The 15634-nt window shown below is 46.1% G+C and overlaps 1 protein-coding gene and 1 long non-coding RNA gene across 7 annotated transcripts in view; both read left to right on the top strand.

The window, feature by feature from the left end:
- The window catches only part of LOC117286358, a 23613-nt gene extending 18647 nt beyond the window's left edge, over window positions 1-4966 (top strand). The window contains exon 3 of the long non-coding RNA XR_004517508.1: window positions 4932-4966. This is a non-coding gene — a long non-coding RNA (uncharacterized LOC117286358). The remainder of the gene's footprint in view (window positions 1-4931) is intronic.
- Window positions 1-15634, top strand: part of Atp6v0a4 (ATPase H+ transporting V0 subunit a4) — a 71532-nt gene that overhangs the window by 20502 nt on the left and 35396 nt on the right. For 2 of the 6 annotated variants that reach the window (XM_033764513.1, XM_033764514.1), the window contains 5 exons: window positions 8128-8191; window positions 8780-8913; window positions 10344-10422; window positions 10655-10749; window positions 15108-15233. In XM_033764513.1, coding sequence (XP_033620404.1) covers window positions 8128-8191; window positions 8780-8913; window positions 10344-10422; window positions 10655-10749; window positions 15108-15233 — 498 coding nt within the window. Of the gene's footprint in view, window positions 1-4962; window positions 4994-6494; window positions 6702-8127; window positions 8192-8779; window positions 8914-10343; window positions 10423-10654; window positions 10750-15107; window positions 15234-15634 lie in introns of those variants that run through there. The other 4 variants (XM_010631695.3, XM_010631694.3, XM_010631697.3 and 1 more) reach the window with 4 other exon arrangements.

The following is a 15634-nucleotide window of genomic DNA, read 5'->3' on the forward strand; positions in this document are numbered from 1 at the left end:
TGTGTGTGTATGTGTGTGTGTGTGTGTACACATACATACATCCTGTTGGTTCTGTGTCTCTAGAGAACTCTAATAGATCTGCCAACTATGTATCCTCTTGAGTAAATGTCTCTGTCTTGGCCCATTTTCTAATTGAATTGTTTGGAATTATTGGTGAAGTTCAAGGATTCTGTAAATTCTAGCTATAAGTCCTTTGTCAGATATGTGGCTTACAACTGTTTTTTATTCCCCCCAGTCTTTAACTTGTCTTCTCATCCTTCTTTGTGTGTGCATGGATGTGTGGTACTAGGGATTGAACTCAGGGTTTTTGTACTGAGCTACATGGTCTTTGCACAAAAAAATTCTTTTTAAGTACTAGGAATTGAACCCCGGGACTCCTGCACACTAAGCAAGTGCTCTACCACTGAGTTACATCCCTCCCACTTTTTTATTTTGAGACACCATCTCACCAAACCGTCTTGCCTGGCCTTGAACTTGTGATCCTCCTGCCTCAGCCTCCTAAGTAGCTAGAATTACATGTGTGCACCGTTGTGTCTGACTAAAATAATTTTTTTCCAGGATTGGTGTTTGAACCCCAGGGCCTCAAGCCTGACAGAAATGTGCTCTTGCACTGAGCTACCTCCCAAGCCCAAGGTTTTTTATCAAATATTTTTCTTATTTTTTTGGTGCTTTGGACCAAAGCCAGGGCCTCACTCTTGCTAGGTAAGAGTTCTTGCACTGAGCTATACTCCAACTATGAATTCACTTATTCTTTAATGGCTTGTGTTTTATGTGTCACACCTAAGAGCTCTTTAGCAGGCTTTCTGTTCTGAAATGTTCTACTGTATTTTTCTAAAAGTTCTGCAGTGTTACATTTAAAATGGACCTGTGATCCATTTTTATTTATTTATTTATTTTTGCAGCACTGGGGATTAAACCCAGAGCCTCCTGCAGCTGGGCAAGTGCTCTTCCACCGACTTACGTGCTCAAGCCCTTGAATTAATTTTTGTGTAAACTGTGAGGTTCAGATCACAGTTCAGTTTTTACCAGTAGATAGCTAATTGCTCCCTCACCAATTCCTGGGAAGACTCTCCTTCCATTCTCTTCTGTGATCAACAACCAGTTGGCTGGACTTGGGTAGAAGCCTACTTCTGGGTTCTCTGCTCTCTCCCGCTCATCCGCGCGTCCGGCTTACAGCCAGTCTTGAAGTTGAGCATGGTTTCTCTGCTCACCCTTGCCTGCAGCCTAGGCTGGGAGGGGCAGGATGGCCCATTACTGCTCTCTGTGGGACTTTACCCTGCATGACGAGGTGGCTCGTCCCCATGGGGTAGGGTGAAAGTTGTGATTGGCCCTGTCTGAGACCCTCAACAAGGGAGCAGGGGCCCTCATTACCAGACAGTGGGGTGGGAGCGCAGGCACTGATGTTTGTGATTTGTCACAGCTGGGTGGGGGTGAACACTTGACTCCCCATGGGCCTTATTGGCATGGGGTGGGGGCGCAGGGCCATGGGTTTTTCTGTGATGTTTGACTCTCTTAGCAGAATGATTTCTGGATGCTTTCTTTCTTGCTAGGCTGCCTCTTTCCTTTTCCTTGACTAGAGAGGGCATCTTTCTTTGGGGCTTTTTGGTCAACACACATACGAGCTTCTGTAGCACTGATCTGGAATATACGAGGCAAACAGAGGGGTTTTGTGGACTTCCCTCTGTGTCATTCCTTGGATCCCTAGAGAGTCTGTCATCTTCTATCTTCTAGTCTTTTTATGTTTGCTATATATATATATAATGTCCTGTTTTGTTTTTTGTTTTGTGGTACTAGGGGTCAAACCCAGGGGTGCTCCATCACTGAGCTACATCCCCTACCCTTTTTATTTCTTGCAACAAAGTCTTGCTAAGTTGCCCAGGCTGGCCATGCATTTGTGATCTTCCTGCCTCAGCCTTCTGAGTGGCTAGAATCACAGGCATTTGCCACCATGCCTAGCTGTCCAGGCTTTTACATTTTACTTGTTAGGAGGAGAAAGTAATTCTATTTCATCTTTCCAAAAGCAGAACCAGAATGATAGATTTTAAAAATTGTGAACTGGGAGCTGGGAGTGGTGGCACACCCCTGTAATCCCAGCACTCTGGAGGCTGAGGCAGGAGAATCACTGTGAGTTTGAGACCAGCCTGGGCTACATAGTGAGTTCCAGGTCAGTCTCAACTACATAGTGAGACCCTGTTTCACCCCCCCGCCCACAAATGTGAAGTGGGTATTAAAAATGCTTAATTTCAAGGGCTTCCTAATGCTGTTAGAATAAAACCTAAATTTTTAAATGTGAATTTAGACTTCACATGGCTTGGCCAACGCCCGCCACTGGATGCACCTCACATACATTCCAGCCAGCCCTCTCCACACTGCGGTCACACCGGCCACCTTGCTGCTTCTTAAATATCCCAAGCCTTGCCAAATGTGCTGGCCTAGATCTAGAGTGGCTCTGGAAGCCCCGTGTTGGAAGGTGGCTGGATTATGAGGTATTATAAGTGACATGCTATTTGATGGGGCCTTGTGGGAAGAGGTCGTCACTGGGGTCATGACCTGGAGGCTATATCTCCCTTCCCAGCTCTTCCCTTGTCTCCCTCTCTGCTTTTGGGCCACCAGGAAGTGAGCAGCCTTCCTTTGCCAGGCCCCTGTGCCATGCCATCCCATCATGCTTGGGAGCCAGGTGACTGGGGACTAAAATCATGAGCCCAAGTAAACTTCTCCCCCTTTGAGTTGTGGGTATCAGGATTTTGTCCCAGTGACAAGGAAAGTGACCGAGACCCCACGTAGAGACAACATTATGGGACGGTTGTGAGCAAGGACTCTGGTGTCAAAGGACCTGTTGTAAGCAACTGCAGGACTGAGTGCCTCTGCCTCCTTTATTTGTCACAGAAGCCCATGAGCATCATCCATCTCCCCACACGGTGTTTGAGGTGAGGAGGTTTAACACTTGGAACCCACGGAACTGTGTGACACTGTCTCTGAGAGCAATACTGGCACAGAGCAAGTGCTTCTAGATCTATTAGCTCTGTGGTGGGCTGGCACCTTGCTCTGTCCCGACTCCCGGAGTGGCCTCTCCTCGCCTTCTTTCCCCACACCAGCTCCTGGCACTCCCAGGTGCCCCCCAAAGCACGACCTGCTGGGGAAGCTTGCCCTGCACACTTCACCCTGCCAGCCTGAGCCGTTTCTCTGATGCCTGCCGTTCTGCTTGTGCCCCTTTCGGAATCTGCAGTGCCCTGCTGGTTGATGGCTGGTTCGCTGGACCTTGGCTTCACAAGGAGCAGGGCCGCTTTTCTCATTTGCCTCCCTAGTCTGGGTATCCAGGGCAGAACATACACATGGTAGCCGAGGGATCAAATGAAAGATGTAAGCCATGTTGACATTGCATGCTTATTACAGTAGTTATCACTCTGGTTAAATTTTGGCTTTCATCTTTAAATTTTTTCCTTTCCTTTCTTCCCCTCCCCTCTCTTTCTCTTTATCCCGCTGCCCCTTCACTCTCTCCTTTTTCTCTCTGACAGGGTTTCCCTAGGTTGATAAATTGCCCAGACTGGCCTGCCTCAGCCTCCCAGAAATGTGTCTTTTACTGCAACAGATTTCTAAAAAATTCAAACATTCATGGTATATTTTGATCACACCTAGTCCATAGATAAATCAGTAGTCCTTAATAAGAAAAGGGGACCATCACATTAGCCTCATCTTTCTCCCCAGACACCGTCTACAGGTGTGCACCACCATGCCGAGTCTTTTTTTATTCTGGGGGCCAAAGGATGTGCATCTTGCCTTTCAGACGGGTCGTGCTAGTTTGTAGTCCTACCAGACTGAGTGTGCTGGTCTCCTGCAATTTTAACTTGGGGCTTTAGGAGGAAAAGGGGCACAAACAAATTTTTCTTGCTGTAACTTTTTTATTGTAGTTTTTTTTTTTAAGATTAGTGTATTTTGTAACACATAGTAATTATATTCATCTTGGAAAACTGATACCATACATATTGCACCTTAAGATGCCCTCCCTCCTGCGCTTTGACTAAGCGAGTATCAGTTATCCTATGGCCCCTGCACACCGCTCTCCTACAGGCTGCACAGTAAGTGGCAGTTTCCACTATGGCTGTGGCTCTTCACTGACCAGGAAGATGACCTTTTGCCCCTGTGCTTCCTCAGTGCTACTGGGCAAGGAGGCATTTGGAGATCCTGCTGCACCCAGTGTAGAAGCAGCAGAGAGGTGGGTGGGGATGGAGCAGACAGGGTGGCACCAGCTGGTCCGGGGCAGGGGGCAACAGGCGGCATCAGCTGATAAGCCCCCCCGAGGTTTTCAGCTGTCATCCTGTGCTGTGCTGCAAATCCTGAGTTCAGCTCTGGGACTTTGTTGGGATGAGTCGCACTGGGGCAGATCTGCCCTGGCAGGACAGGTGGGGGTCCTCGGAGTAGACTAGCTGTGCCTTCAGAGCCTTGCCTCACTCCAGCTGGACTCCGCACCTCAGATGACCTTTCCCAGATTGCATGGGTGCCCCCGGCGCCTCCCAAAGTAAAGTTCCAGTTTTCACAGCCTTCGCAGAATGAGCAGTGCCAAGTCGATCATGCACTAGAACCGCCCAGGGGGACCCGTTAAGAATGCCACTCTCAGACAACATAAATAACTGCAGGTCTGATGAGATATTTGACATTGAGGAATTATTGCTGAATTTTGAAAGGGTCCGTGATTGTGTGAGTGCTTGTGTGTGTTGTGTGTCTAGGAAAGGATCCTTGTCTTCTAGAGATCTATCTATGCTGATATATTTTGATAAAAATAAGAATGTGTATGGGATTTGCTTCAAAGTGATCAGAGGAGGCTGAAGAGGGAGGGCAGAGATGTTAAAAAATGGAACAGCTGTTGAAGTTGTGGGGTGGGTGCTTGTCCTGTTTTCTGTATTCAGGCAGATGCTTAAATTTTTCCCTAACAGCTGTGTGTGGTGGCGCACGCCTGTAATCCCAGCACTCAAGAGGCTGAAGCAGGAGGATCACGGTGAGTTGGGTGCCAGCCTAGGCTACAAAGTGAGTTCAAGGTCAGCCTAAACTGTACTTCAAGACCCTGTCTCAAAATTTTTTCTATAACAAAAAGTAAAAAAACACCCCCTAGTCTTCAGGTATGTTTTTCAGGTATCCTCAGGTATATGCAAGTGGGGAATTGGCAGCCTCACCTAGAGAAACTGCTCTAGAAAGGTTACTGTGTCGATGTAGGTGGCTTCTGTGGTCACCTCTGAGCCCAGAGCAGGGCATCTGATTGGCTTACTCTGTGCCCTTCACTGTCTCTGCTGAATATGTGGTGTGACCAAAAAAATACAGCAAAACTTGAAATATGTATATGTATATATACATACACATGTACTGGGGATCGAACTTGGGTCCTTGCACTTGTGAGGCAGATGGCAGAACCACTGAGCTAAATCCCCATCCCCTCGAATTCTTGAATTATTAAAAAAATTGATGCTGGGTGTGGTGGCACACGCCTGTCATCCCAGCACTTGGGAGGCTGAGGCAGGAGGATCACTGTGAGTTCAAGACCAGCCTGGGCTACATCAGGTCAGTCTTAACTATATAGTGAGACCCTGTCTCAAAAAACCAAAAAAAAAAAACATTGATCACAGCAAAAGACATTGCCATTAATCCCCTCAGAATAGTCCCCTTGGTTCAAGCACACTTACCCATTATTCTTGCCACTTTCTGCAGCAGTTCTGCAAGTTCTTCATTAGTCTTTAGTTATGCTGTCGTGGCTTCCCTGATGTCCCGAATGGGTTCAATACATTTACCTTTCATGGTCATTTTGTCGTTGGAGAAGAGCCAGAAGTCACACAGCACCGTATCTGGCCCTGGTTTCCATTGGATGGCGCTCAGCAGCAGCATTCACTGTATTTTTGATCACGCCTTGTAAAGACACTCAGGAAAAAGGACTTCTAGAAAGAAGGCAAGGATGAGATAAGCGTGTTTGAAAAAGGGCAAGTATTTTGAGGGAGGTAATGGCAATGTGTCTTTTAATGTAACAATTTAAAAAAAAATGTAAATATTCACAGTATATTTTGATCACACCTAGTAATCCTCAATAAGAAAGGGGTGGTCATCACATTTAGCCCTGTCTTTCTCTCCAGGCCACAAAGGAAGTTAAATTTTAGACATTAGGTACTTATAATCACTTGTCTATTTGCCTTTGGAAGCGCATTGGAGAATAGTTGTTAGTGGGATGGCCCGCTCGATACTTTCTTCTCCCAAACTGCTGTGTAGTGTCATTTCCTCCTTACAATTTGAACGAGTGTTTCGGAGCGCTTAGTAATACACAACAGTGCTGTCTGTGGGACCCTTCTGAGGCCCCTAGAAACCTGTCCCCAGCCCTCAGCTCACCTAGGGCAGGTCACCCTCGTTAGAGAACAGTGCTGTGCTTCCCCTGGGGACTCCAGGTCGCTGCAGAGCAGAGGGTGCAGGTGGGCGGGGGTTGAGCAGGGTAGGCCGGTGGGGCAGGTTCCTCACCCACGGGGCAGCCTGTTGATACAACAGAGCCGCCTGGGGAGAAGGAGCGGAGGAGCTCAGGCTGCAGGCTGCGGGAGACACAGAGCTCTCGGTCACCTGGGCCCTGGCCACTCCCAGCTGCAGCCACCAGACTGAAAGCTGCTGGGTGGGTGGGGGTCCCTGCGCCCAGCGCTGAGCCGACGCACAGCCTGAGCAGCGTGGAGCAAACTTGGGTAAGAGGTTTCTCTTTGCTGGGAGCTTTGGTGTACAGAAAGCTGTCTCTGTGCCGGTAGTTCATGGGCTTACTTATCAGAGGACAGTGGGAAAACTTGACTTGGCTCTGTGTCTAACTGCGGAAATGCAGGACCAGACTGTGTTGGGTGCTAGTGGACCAGAGTCCTAACTCCAATGTGGGGAATAGAGACGTTCGTTTGTTCGTTAGGCAAGAGTACCGATGGTTGATATTCTGGCAGCGGAAAGAAGCCAGCTTAGGTCACTGAGTGGGGTAGGTGGTGGTTAGGGAAGATTTAGGGATCAAGACGGTCCTTATACTATGCTGGAGGGATGGCAGTATGGGCTGGGGGAATGGGAATGGAGAGGAGGAGATTGAGGTTCCAAGCCTCCAAATGCAGGGAACGCATAAGCAAAGGCCCTGAGGTAGGCACAGGTGTCTGGAGAGCAATGTGAAGAGAGGAGGGGCTGGAGAAGACAGAGGTCAGATCCTCCCAGAAAATGGGACCACAAAAGGCTGGTGCCCCATCTCCACCCCACTTCTGCTCTTACATGGGCTTCCGTTTAGTCACTGAAAGGGGTCTTCTGCTCTGTCCCTAATTCTGGGAGGTGTCCTTCCCTGCCATCTGTTCCTGCAGACACTAAAAGCAGGCAGTCCCTTTGGTGCTAAGTCTTTGGTGGTCTGTTTGGGTGTGGGTAAGTATTGGGAGTCACAACCCACCACACAGAGCTCCGCTGCCCGCCCACCATAGATGCTGTGGGTGGGGACGGCCTAGGGAGCCAGGGTGTCAGCCGCTCTTCTCTCCACCACGGTGAGGCTGTGGCCGGGCCTCTGTTAGACCAGAGCAAGCTGGTGTCTTGCTACCCAGGTTGAGAATCCCTTATCTGCAAAGCTGGGAATGAGTGTTGTGGATTTCAGATTCTGCAATGTGTGCATCTACCTGGTGAAACACCTTGGGTGCAGGCCTCCAGCCTATGGATTCATCTGTGTTTCACGCACATGGCCGGAAGGGGATTGGGGCCACATTCCCAGAGCACCTGTGTTGTGACGCTGACCCATCATCCACTTCTGCCACACTTCTCCACGTGTGGCATTGTGCTGCTCCTCAAAAAGTTCCAGATTTTGGAAGTTTGGATTCTAGACTTTTGGGTAAAGGATATCGGTGATCCCTCTCTGGAGCGTCTCTTTCTAGTCATTTTTTAAAAAATTGGTGGTTGAGGGCTGGGGGATTTATCTCAGTGGCACCGTGCCTGCCTCCAAAGCACAAGGTTCTGAGTTCAATCCCTGTCCCCCCCACCAAAAAAAAAAAAAAAGAAAAGAAAGCTGGTGGTCAACACACATGGATGACTAAATGTTAGAACTGTGACTCGCAGGTGGCTGGACCAACTGACAGTGCTTTTGAAAAAACGTCCTTTTTCCACACACAGGACAGAGACCTATTCATCCCTGATCTTGCACGGGGTCTATTGAATTCCACTTTATTTATTCCAGGTATGACAATTATTATTATCTTGGATGTATAGGAAACATTGGTGTGGAAACCTGTTTTCCCTACATACCCAGGTCCGTCTAGATAAATAGCAGTGGCAATCTTGGGTCATGAGTATGAAAAACATAAAATTCAACAAATACTGACCAAGCCGCTCTCTGAAAAGGCTTTAAGGAATTTACGCTTCGACTAGAAAAGTGTGAACGGGCCTCCTTCCTCACAGCCTCCGCAACTTGAGTGTTTAAATTTTATATATATATATAATTTTTTTAAGTGCTGGGATGGAGCCCAGGGTCTTTTACATATGTTCACCAAGTGCTCTGCCACCACACACCCAGCTGTTTAATCCCGTTTTTTAATCATCAGCCAAACTGACAGAAGATGGGAAATGCTATCCTGTTCTTGTTTCTATTCTCCAAGTCAGGAGTGATGCTTGCTGGATTTTAATTTTTAACTAAAAGAAAAAGAAAGAAAGAAAAAGAAAAAACAAAAACACCCTAAACTTTTCGCATGTTTATCACCTTAAATATCCTCTCCCTCTCTCTCTCTCTCTCTCTCTCTCTCTCTCTCTCTCTCTCTCTCTCTCGCAGGCCAAGGCTGGGCCAAGATGGTGTCTGTGTTTCGCAGTGAGGAGATGTGTTTGTCCCAACTCTTTCTCCAGGTGGAGGCTGCTTATTGCTGCATAGCTGAGCTTGGAGAACTTGGATTGGTTCAATTTAAAGATGTAGGTGCTATATTCCTTGGAGATAAGAGGAAGGTGGGAATGGGCGTATTTAACTCTTGCACAACACAACACGTCCCTGTGGCAAACAAAACTCATTACGTGGGGAGAGGAGCCTGGAGCTGGAATAGATGAATCCTGTGGTTCTGATGCTTCCCGCCAGGAGTTAGGCTCACATTGAGCACATCCATTCCTGAATGTGTTCTTCCTCCCTCCATGCCTGTCCCCTTTTAGGAACACATGGAAGCTCTAATGCCACCACTGCATGGGGAACGTCATTGTTCTTTATTTCCTGCATGGCATCTTTAAACCCTAGATCTAACCAGTGGGCATGTAGATTGCCAAGCATTTTAAAAAGGACAGAAACCTGTTTTCTATGACTAGTCAGATAAGGACAACTCGGTGGAGTCCACAATTGGGCTTAATAGCCCAGGCAGAGCTTGACAGTATTATTCTAGGCGTAGGGTGTCTTGAGCCTGATATGGTGGTATCACTTCCAGGGATAGTAATAGTCTTGCCAAGCACTTAGGGTGTGGAGTTTTAGAAATTAGCTGGGTGTGGTAGTACACACCTGTAATCCCAGCACTCGGGAGGATGAGGCAGGAGGATCGCTGTGAGTTGGAGACCAGCCTGGGCTACATAGTGAGTTCCAGGTCAGTCTCAACATAGTGAGACCCTGTCTCAAAAACAAACAAACAATCTCACCAAGGTTGAGATCAAAGCTAAGGTCATACAGGAAAGGATCATGTCTTGCTCATTGTATCCCTAGTTGTTGGCATAGGACTCAAGGCAGGTACTCAGTAACATTTTTGGGGCTAAACTGAGAGTCAGCCACACAAGGGCTAGATTTTTGTTGTGGTCACAATACTCCATAGAGCTGGGCAATATTCAAGGTCCACTCATATTCATGATCCCATGGGAAGATTTTTAAGGTCCAATAGTAATTGCTGCTGAAAGTTAGGGAACCAAGCCGGATATGTGGCTGAGGCAGGGGGATCACAAATTTGAGGCCAGTCTGGGCAATTTAGTAAGACCCTATCTCAGAATTTAAGAAGGGCCAAGGATTTATCTCAGCGGTAGAATGCTTTCCTAGTGCAATCCCCTGTACAGAAAGGAAGAAAGATGAAGGAAGGAAGGGATGGAGGGAGAGAGGAAAGAAGGAAGGAAGGAAGGAAGGAAAAGAAAAAGAAAATTCTTAGATATGGGAGGACTTTGTTTCTCCTAGCAGCAGGAGGGCCAGGGCTATGGCGTTTCAGGGACAGAGGTTCCAGATGCCGAAATACATTTGCCTGTAACTCACTGCTTGTGCATGAAGCTGTCTACCCTAAGATGATTCTAGCAGCGTTCTCTAGCGTTAGAAAGACACGCGATGGCAGAAGGAATATGCTGGTGGCTGTTGCACCTGACGAGCCCCCACCCCTCCTCGCGCGCAGTTAAACGCGAACGTGAACAGCTTCCAGAGGAGATTCGTGAATGAAGTCCGGAGGTGCGAGTCGCTGGAGAGAATCCTCCGTAAGCCACTTGTCTCTCGCTGTCAGCGCAACTGGCGAGGATGGAGCGTTTGCAGGGCGTCGTGAGCAGATGTGCCCCGTTTATAGAGCCTTTTGGGTGGTCCTGGAGGCGGTCCTGGGTCCCCAGGGGCAGTGGAGGAAGGAGGGCGCTGCGAGGTGCCCGTCCTGCTGGACCCTCTGCTATTTAGGGGAAGCCGTGGTCACCTTGTGCTCTCTGGGGCTCTGTCTCTCAGGTTTTCTAGAAGAGGAGATACAGAATGAGGTTACGGTCCAGCTGCCCGAGAAGTACCCCCAGACCCCGCTGCCCCGGGACATGATCGCCCTGGAGGTGAGTTCAACGCTGTGGGGTTTCCTTCCCCAGCTATGGGCGTTGTAAAGCCCGGCTCCCTGGGATCTCTGGGAGCCACGCCTGGGTCCTTCACTTGGCTGCTCCAGGTGACAAAGCAGGTTCTTGTGGCTATCATTCTTTAGGGTCACCTACTCCAGGCAAATCCTCCTGCTGAGCCAGAGGAGAGCTGTTATCTTTCTCAGACCCTCCCCAAGGAGGGTCTGAGAAACCCCCTGAAGAGTGTTTTGGATTTTTGGTTTGTTTGTTTGCTTTTGGTGGATTTGGACAGGCCAAATGTGTGCAGAACGAGATGTCTTTTAATTATCTCTGTGGTACAAACAGCTGATGAACTAGCTTTTTTTCTATCAACAATTTCTTGCTTCTTTTTCATTTTTTGCCATCCTGGGGCTTAAACCTGGGGCCTGGAGCATCCAAAGCTCACGCTCTACCACTAAATTGCACCCATTGTAGCTGGGTGTGGTGACATGTGATTGTAATCCCAGAACCCTGGAAGGCTGAGGCAGGAGGACTGCAAGTTCAAGTGCGACCTGCGGAATTTAATGAGACCCTGTACCCAAATAAAAACTAAAAAGGGCTGGGATGTAGGTCAGTGCAGAGACCCTGGATTTGATCTCTAGTACCTCGAAGGAAAAAACTTGTGTACCTACCTTGGGCAGGGAACCTTAGAAACAAACAAATATGGCTGCTGCCCCATCAGCTTGCAGAGCAGATGGGGGAAGGAAGGAGGAAGGGCCAGGCCATGGGACAAGAAGTCAAAGAGGTAGGCAGAGGCTGACCACGGATGAGCCGGGAGTCTTGATAGAAGCTCGGATATTTATCTTCAGAGGTAGAGGAGCTCCCTGAGGGGTGGGGCAGGTAGAGGTGTGAAGCCATCCCTTATATAAATCTTAACCCTCCGCTACAGAAAGGAGAATGCTGACTCTCCCAGAAAATACTGGGGAACTTGTCATATTCAAATGTGGATGTTGTAGGAGAATGCTTTTAACCAGAACAGATAAGACCTCCCCCTCCAGGTCCCCTCCCTGGTCTTCTAATGTCAGTCCTGGAATTCAGCAGCCTTTCTACCCTCTTTGCTTCACCGACCTTAACCCCAGACCTATTGCTGTGGTCTGGGAGACGTCATCCTGGCTTATGTGTTTACCCTTGTGCCTTCGTGCTTCCCGGTGGCCTTAACCATTCTGATCATTTCTGGCCTGATCTTGTCACTCCCTGCCCAAGAATGTACCATGGCTGCCTTCTCATCTCGGTCTGATCTGGCCACCTCCAACTGTGCCAGCCTGCTCTAGGGCCCAGTTACCTTTATTAACCATTACTGGAAATCCCAAGGAGCTTTCCACATGTGGACTGTAGTTATCATATTTATTATATTGGGAACTAAAATGAGAGCCAATATAAAACATATTAATTTGTCTGAAAATGTTTCATTGGCATAGGGTGGAGTGGTGAACTGACCACTCCACACATGCTGCCACAGCAAGCTGTGTGAAATTTCTAAAAGGTTTGCCGTGGTTTATCATGGTTAAAATAAAATTTAAAAAACTGTCTTCTAAGACAAAAGCCTTTATGGAGAAGAGTGCTGGTGCTTACAGATGTCTTAAATGCTTGGCTTTAACAGGAGAGAGCTGGTTCACATGGCTCCTTTCACCTTGAATGTGTTGTGATATATTATTTTCACTGATGTATGTGAAGGTAATTCAGCATTACACAGGTACACAGTTGGAAAGGGGGAGACTATTTTAATAGCTATTTAAAATAACTGTATTCTTCCATGATATCATATTGAAACTTGGCAAGCATGGAAACTTTCTTGATTTTGGTAAACAGGTAATAAGTATTTACATTTTCAAACTGAAATGGTTCTATTCCCAACAGTAGCTTGAAAAGGCAACTCCTCCAGGGGGCTAGTATGAGTGAGTTGGTTTAATTCTCTTTTCTGTAAAGCCTCTCCAACTATGCCATGATGCACAAATTCTAAGTTTCAGCATTCCCACTTTCCTAGGGGGAAGGAGAGCTAACATTCACATGGATATCCTTTTATTGTTTACTGTTTATCTCTCCGATAAGGGTAACCCTTCGTTGGATTTTGCAGAATCTGCGATGATAATCTCTTTTTAAATAGGTAACCTGAATCCGTTTCCATTCGTCGCAATCACCGAGTCCCTGGCTGTTTGGTTTCCCATTCTCTTTGTCCCCACCCCTCCTGCATTTCTGGGATCCCACCAACCTTCCCTGACACCCTTGGCCTGAAAGCTGAGACTACAGTTCCATATAACATTTCAAGACTCAGTCAGTCCTAGTAGATTTTTCTCATTAACATTTCAAGATACATACTTTGTGAGTGTTTTCTCATAAAATCTGCTCCTACTTCAGTTATCGTACCCTTGTGGACTGATGTTGCTTTTGTTTTATGGTTTTACTATAAGATATTTAAGTCCAGATTTGTTTGTAATTACTGTTTTACTACATGCTAATTTATTGAGTAAAATCCTTATAGCGTATGTGCAAGGTATAAAGAATTACGATCCAGCAAACATCAAGTGCCCATCGCCTGTGTGAGGTGAAAGAAAACCAGAATGGTGATCCTCAAATCCCTCGCGTGCCCTTTGTTACTTCTCACCCCTTTCCCTTTAAGATAATTGGTATTCTGAATTTTGTATTTTCCTTTGCAATACTCTTCACAGTTTTAGCAAATAATCTTTAAATAACATATGGATTAGTATCACATGCTTAAAAATCTGTACTTAAGTGAAGCCATATTGTTTATTCTTCTGTAACTTGCTATTTTATCTCATTTTATTTTTAGACTCTATATTATTTCACATTTCTGAAATTAATTCATTTTAACTTCTGTAAAGTATTTTTACTGAATAGCATACACTGTTCCCTTTGTATTGCTAATGAACTTTTGGATACCCGGTCTTTCATATTTTTTATATTATTTTGCTAAATCTCAGTATTGCAGTAGAGTTGATTTCATCTATTGGGTTTTGAATTTCAATAACTATATTTTTTATTCTCAAAATTGCCAACAGTTCTCCTTTTATATCTACCTGTTATTTTACTTTAGGACATTGTTGTTTAGCTATCTCTTATTTTTCTTTTTAGGGGAAGCAGTATTTCCATTTATCAATTTGTGCATTAAAACAAAACAAAATCGCCGGGGATTTGGCTCAGTGGTTCTGCCGCCTGCCTTGCAAGTGCAAGGACCCGATTTCGATCTGCGGTACCAAAACAAATCAAAACAAAACAAAACCTTGAAAGGTGTAGCGAACTTGCCTAATGGGTACAAGAGTGTGGGTTTCATCTTCAGCACCACTGAAAGCAATACCCCAAAAAACCTTTAAAATGTTTTCAGATTATTCTATACAGGTGATTTCATTGCCACAAGATTGTGTATTCTGATTTTGTTGGTGAGTTTTCATATCATTCGATTTTATCACAAGCCTTATTTATTTATTGGTATCAGGGATCAAACTCGGGACCTTTTGCTTTCCATACAGGCAACCGAACTGCTGAGCTAAATCCCCAGCCCAGCCTTATTGTTTTTGAATGTTCACTTTGGAGAGAAAAATTTTTTTTGCACTTTTTTCTATCTTCTTGCTTTCGGTGTTCCCTGTCCCTCTTTATCCATGCAGTCTTTTTCTTTAATGCTTGCACTTGGTTCTCCAGATCACTGCTAGAGTGGGTGGTAGGTTTTTTGTTTTTTGTTTTTATATTTTTGTGTATTTTGTCCATTAATGCAACATGTTTGAGGCAGAATGAATTTTCAATGTGCAAAGCCCCCCCACCCAGTAATGGGCATTAAACCCAGGCCCTTCACACTGAGTTACATCCTCAGCCCTTTTTCAGTTTAGGTTTTTTTTTGTTTCTGTTTTTGTTTTGGTACCAAATTTGTGACCTTGCACTTTCGAGGCAGGCAGTAGAACCTCTGAGCTAAATTCCCGGCCTCTCAGCCCTTTTTTAAAAAAATTATTTTGAGACACGGTCTTGCTAAATTGTTAAATTACCCAGGTTGGGCTCAAATTTGCAACCCTTCTGCTTCAGCCTCTCAGAGTCCTGGGATTACATACATGTATCACCATGCTTGGCTTCACGTTTAGTGTTTTTAGTGGGGTTCCCCCATGAGGCTGCCTTCTGCCTCCCCATGTAGTGATGGCAATCTGGGTGGTGAGTGTCTGTCTTAGCTGGTGTTCTGTTAGCATGGCACTCAAAATTTAGCTGTGTTCGCATGCACTGAATGCTCCTTTGGTGTCAGTTATGAATTGTGATTAGTGTGTAGTATAGTAGGACTGTCATAGCACTTTCCACCTGGCTTACCTTCTTTTTCTCCGGCATAGACTACTCTAGAAAAACTGGAAGGAGAGTTACAAGAAGCCAACCAGAACCACCAGGCTTTAAAGAAAAGCTTCCTAGAGCTGACAGAACTCAAATACCTTCTGAAGAAAACCCAGGATTTCTTTGAGGTCTTTTGGAGGGGAAGGGATTTTTCATTAAAGGACCTGTTCTTTAGAATCTCAGATTTCCATCTTGAGAACTGGCTGATTTGGAATATGAATAAAACATATGGTTTTTGTGTCATGACCAGGCCATTAGTGGGGGTGAAATAACTGTGGTCCTCTTTGAAGGCAAAAATATTCTGGTACTCATTAAAAAGTATGTGCTCAAAATGGCCCCAGCAGAAGGGAAGGTCAGAACAAAGGAGGGTATTCAGTTTGAGCAGATTTAGTGTTTTGGCAGGAAGAGACTAGTGAGGGTTTCTCATCTGTAAAGGAGCACTCTGCTTGTTGAATTCTGTTAACTGTGGAAAATTAAAAGGTCATTAAAAACAGGCAAAACCTGGGGTGCGGGGTGCTTTACCCATATG

Source organism: Fukomys damarensis, unplaced genomic scaffold (assembly GCF_012274545.1).
Source record: "Fukomys damarensis isolate Sample0158 unplaced genomic scaffold, DMR_v1.0_HiC HiC_scaffold_16, whole genome shotgun sequence".
NCBI lineage: Eukaryota > Metazoa > Chordata > Mammalia > Rodentia > Bathyergidae > Fukomys > Fukomys damarensis.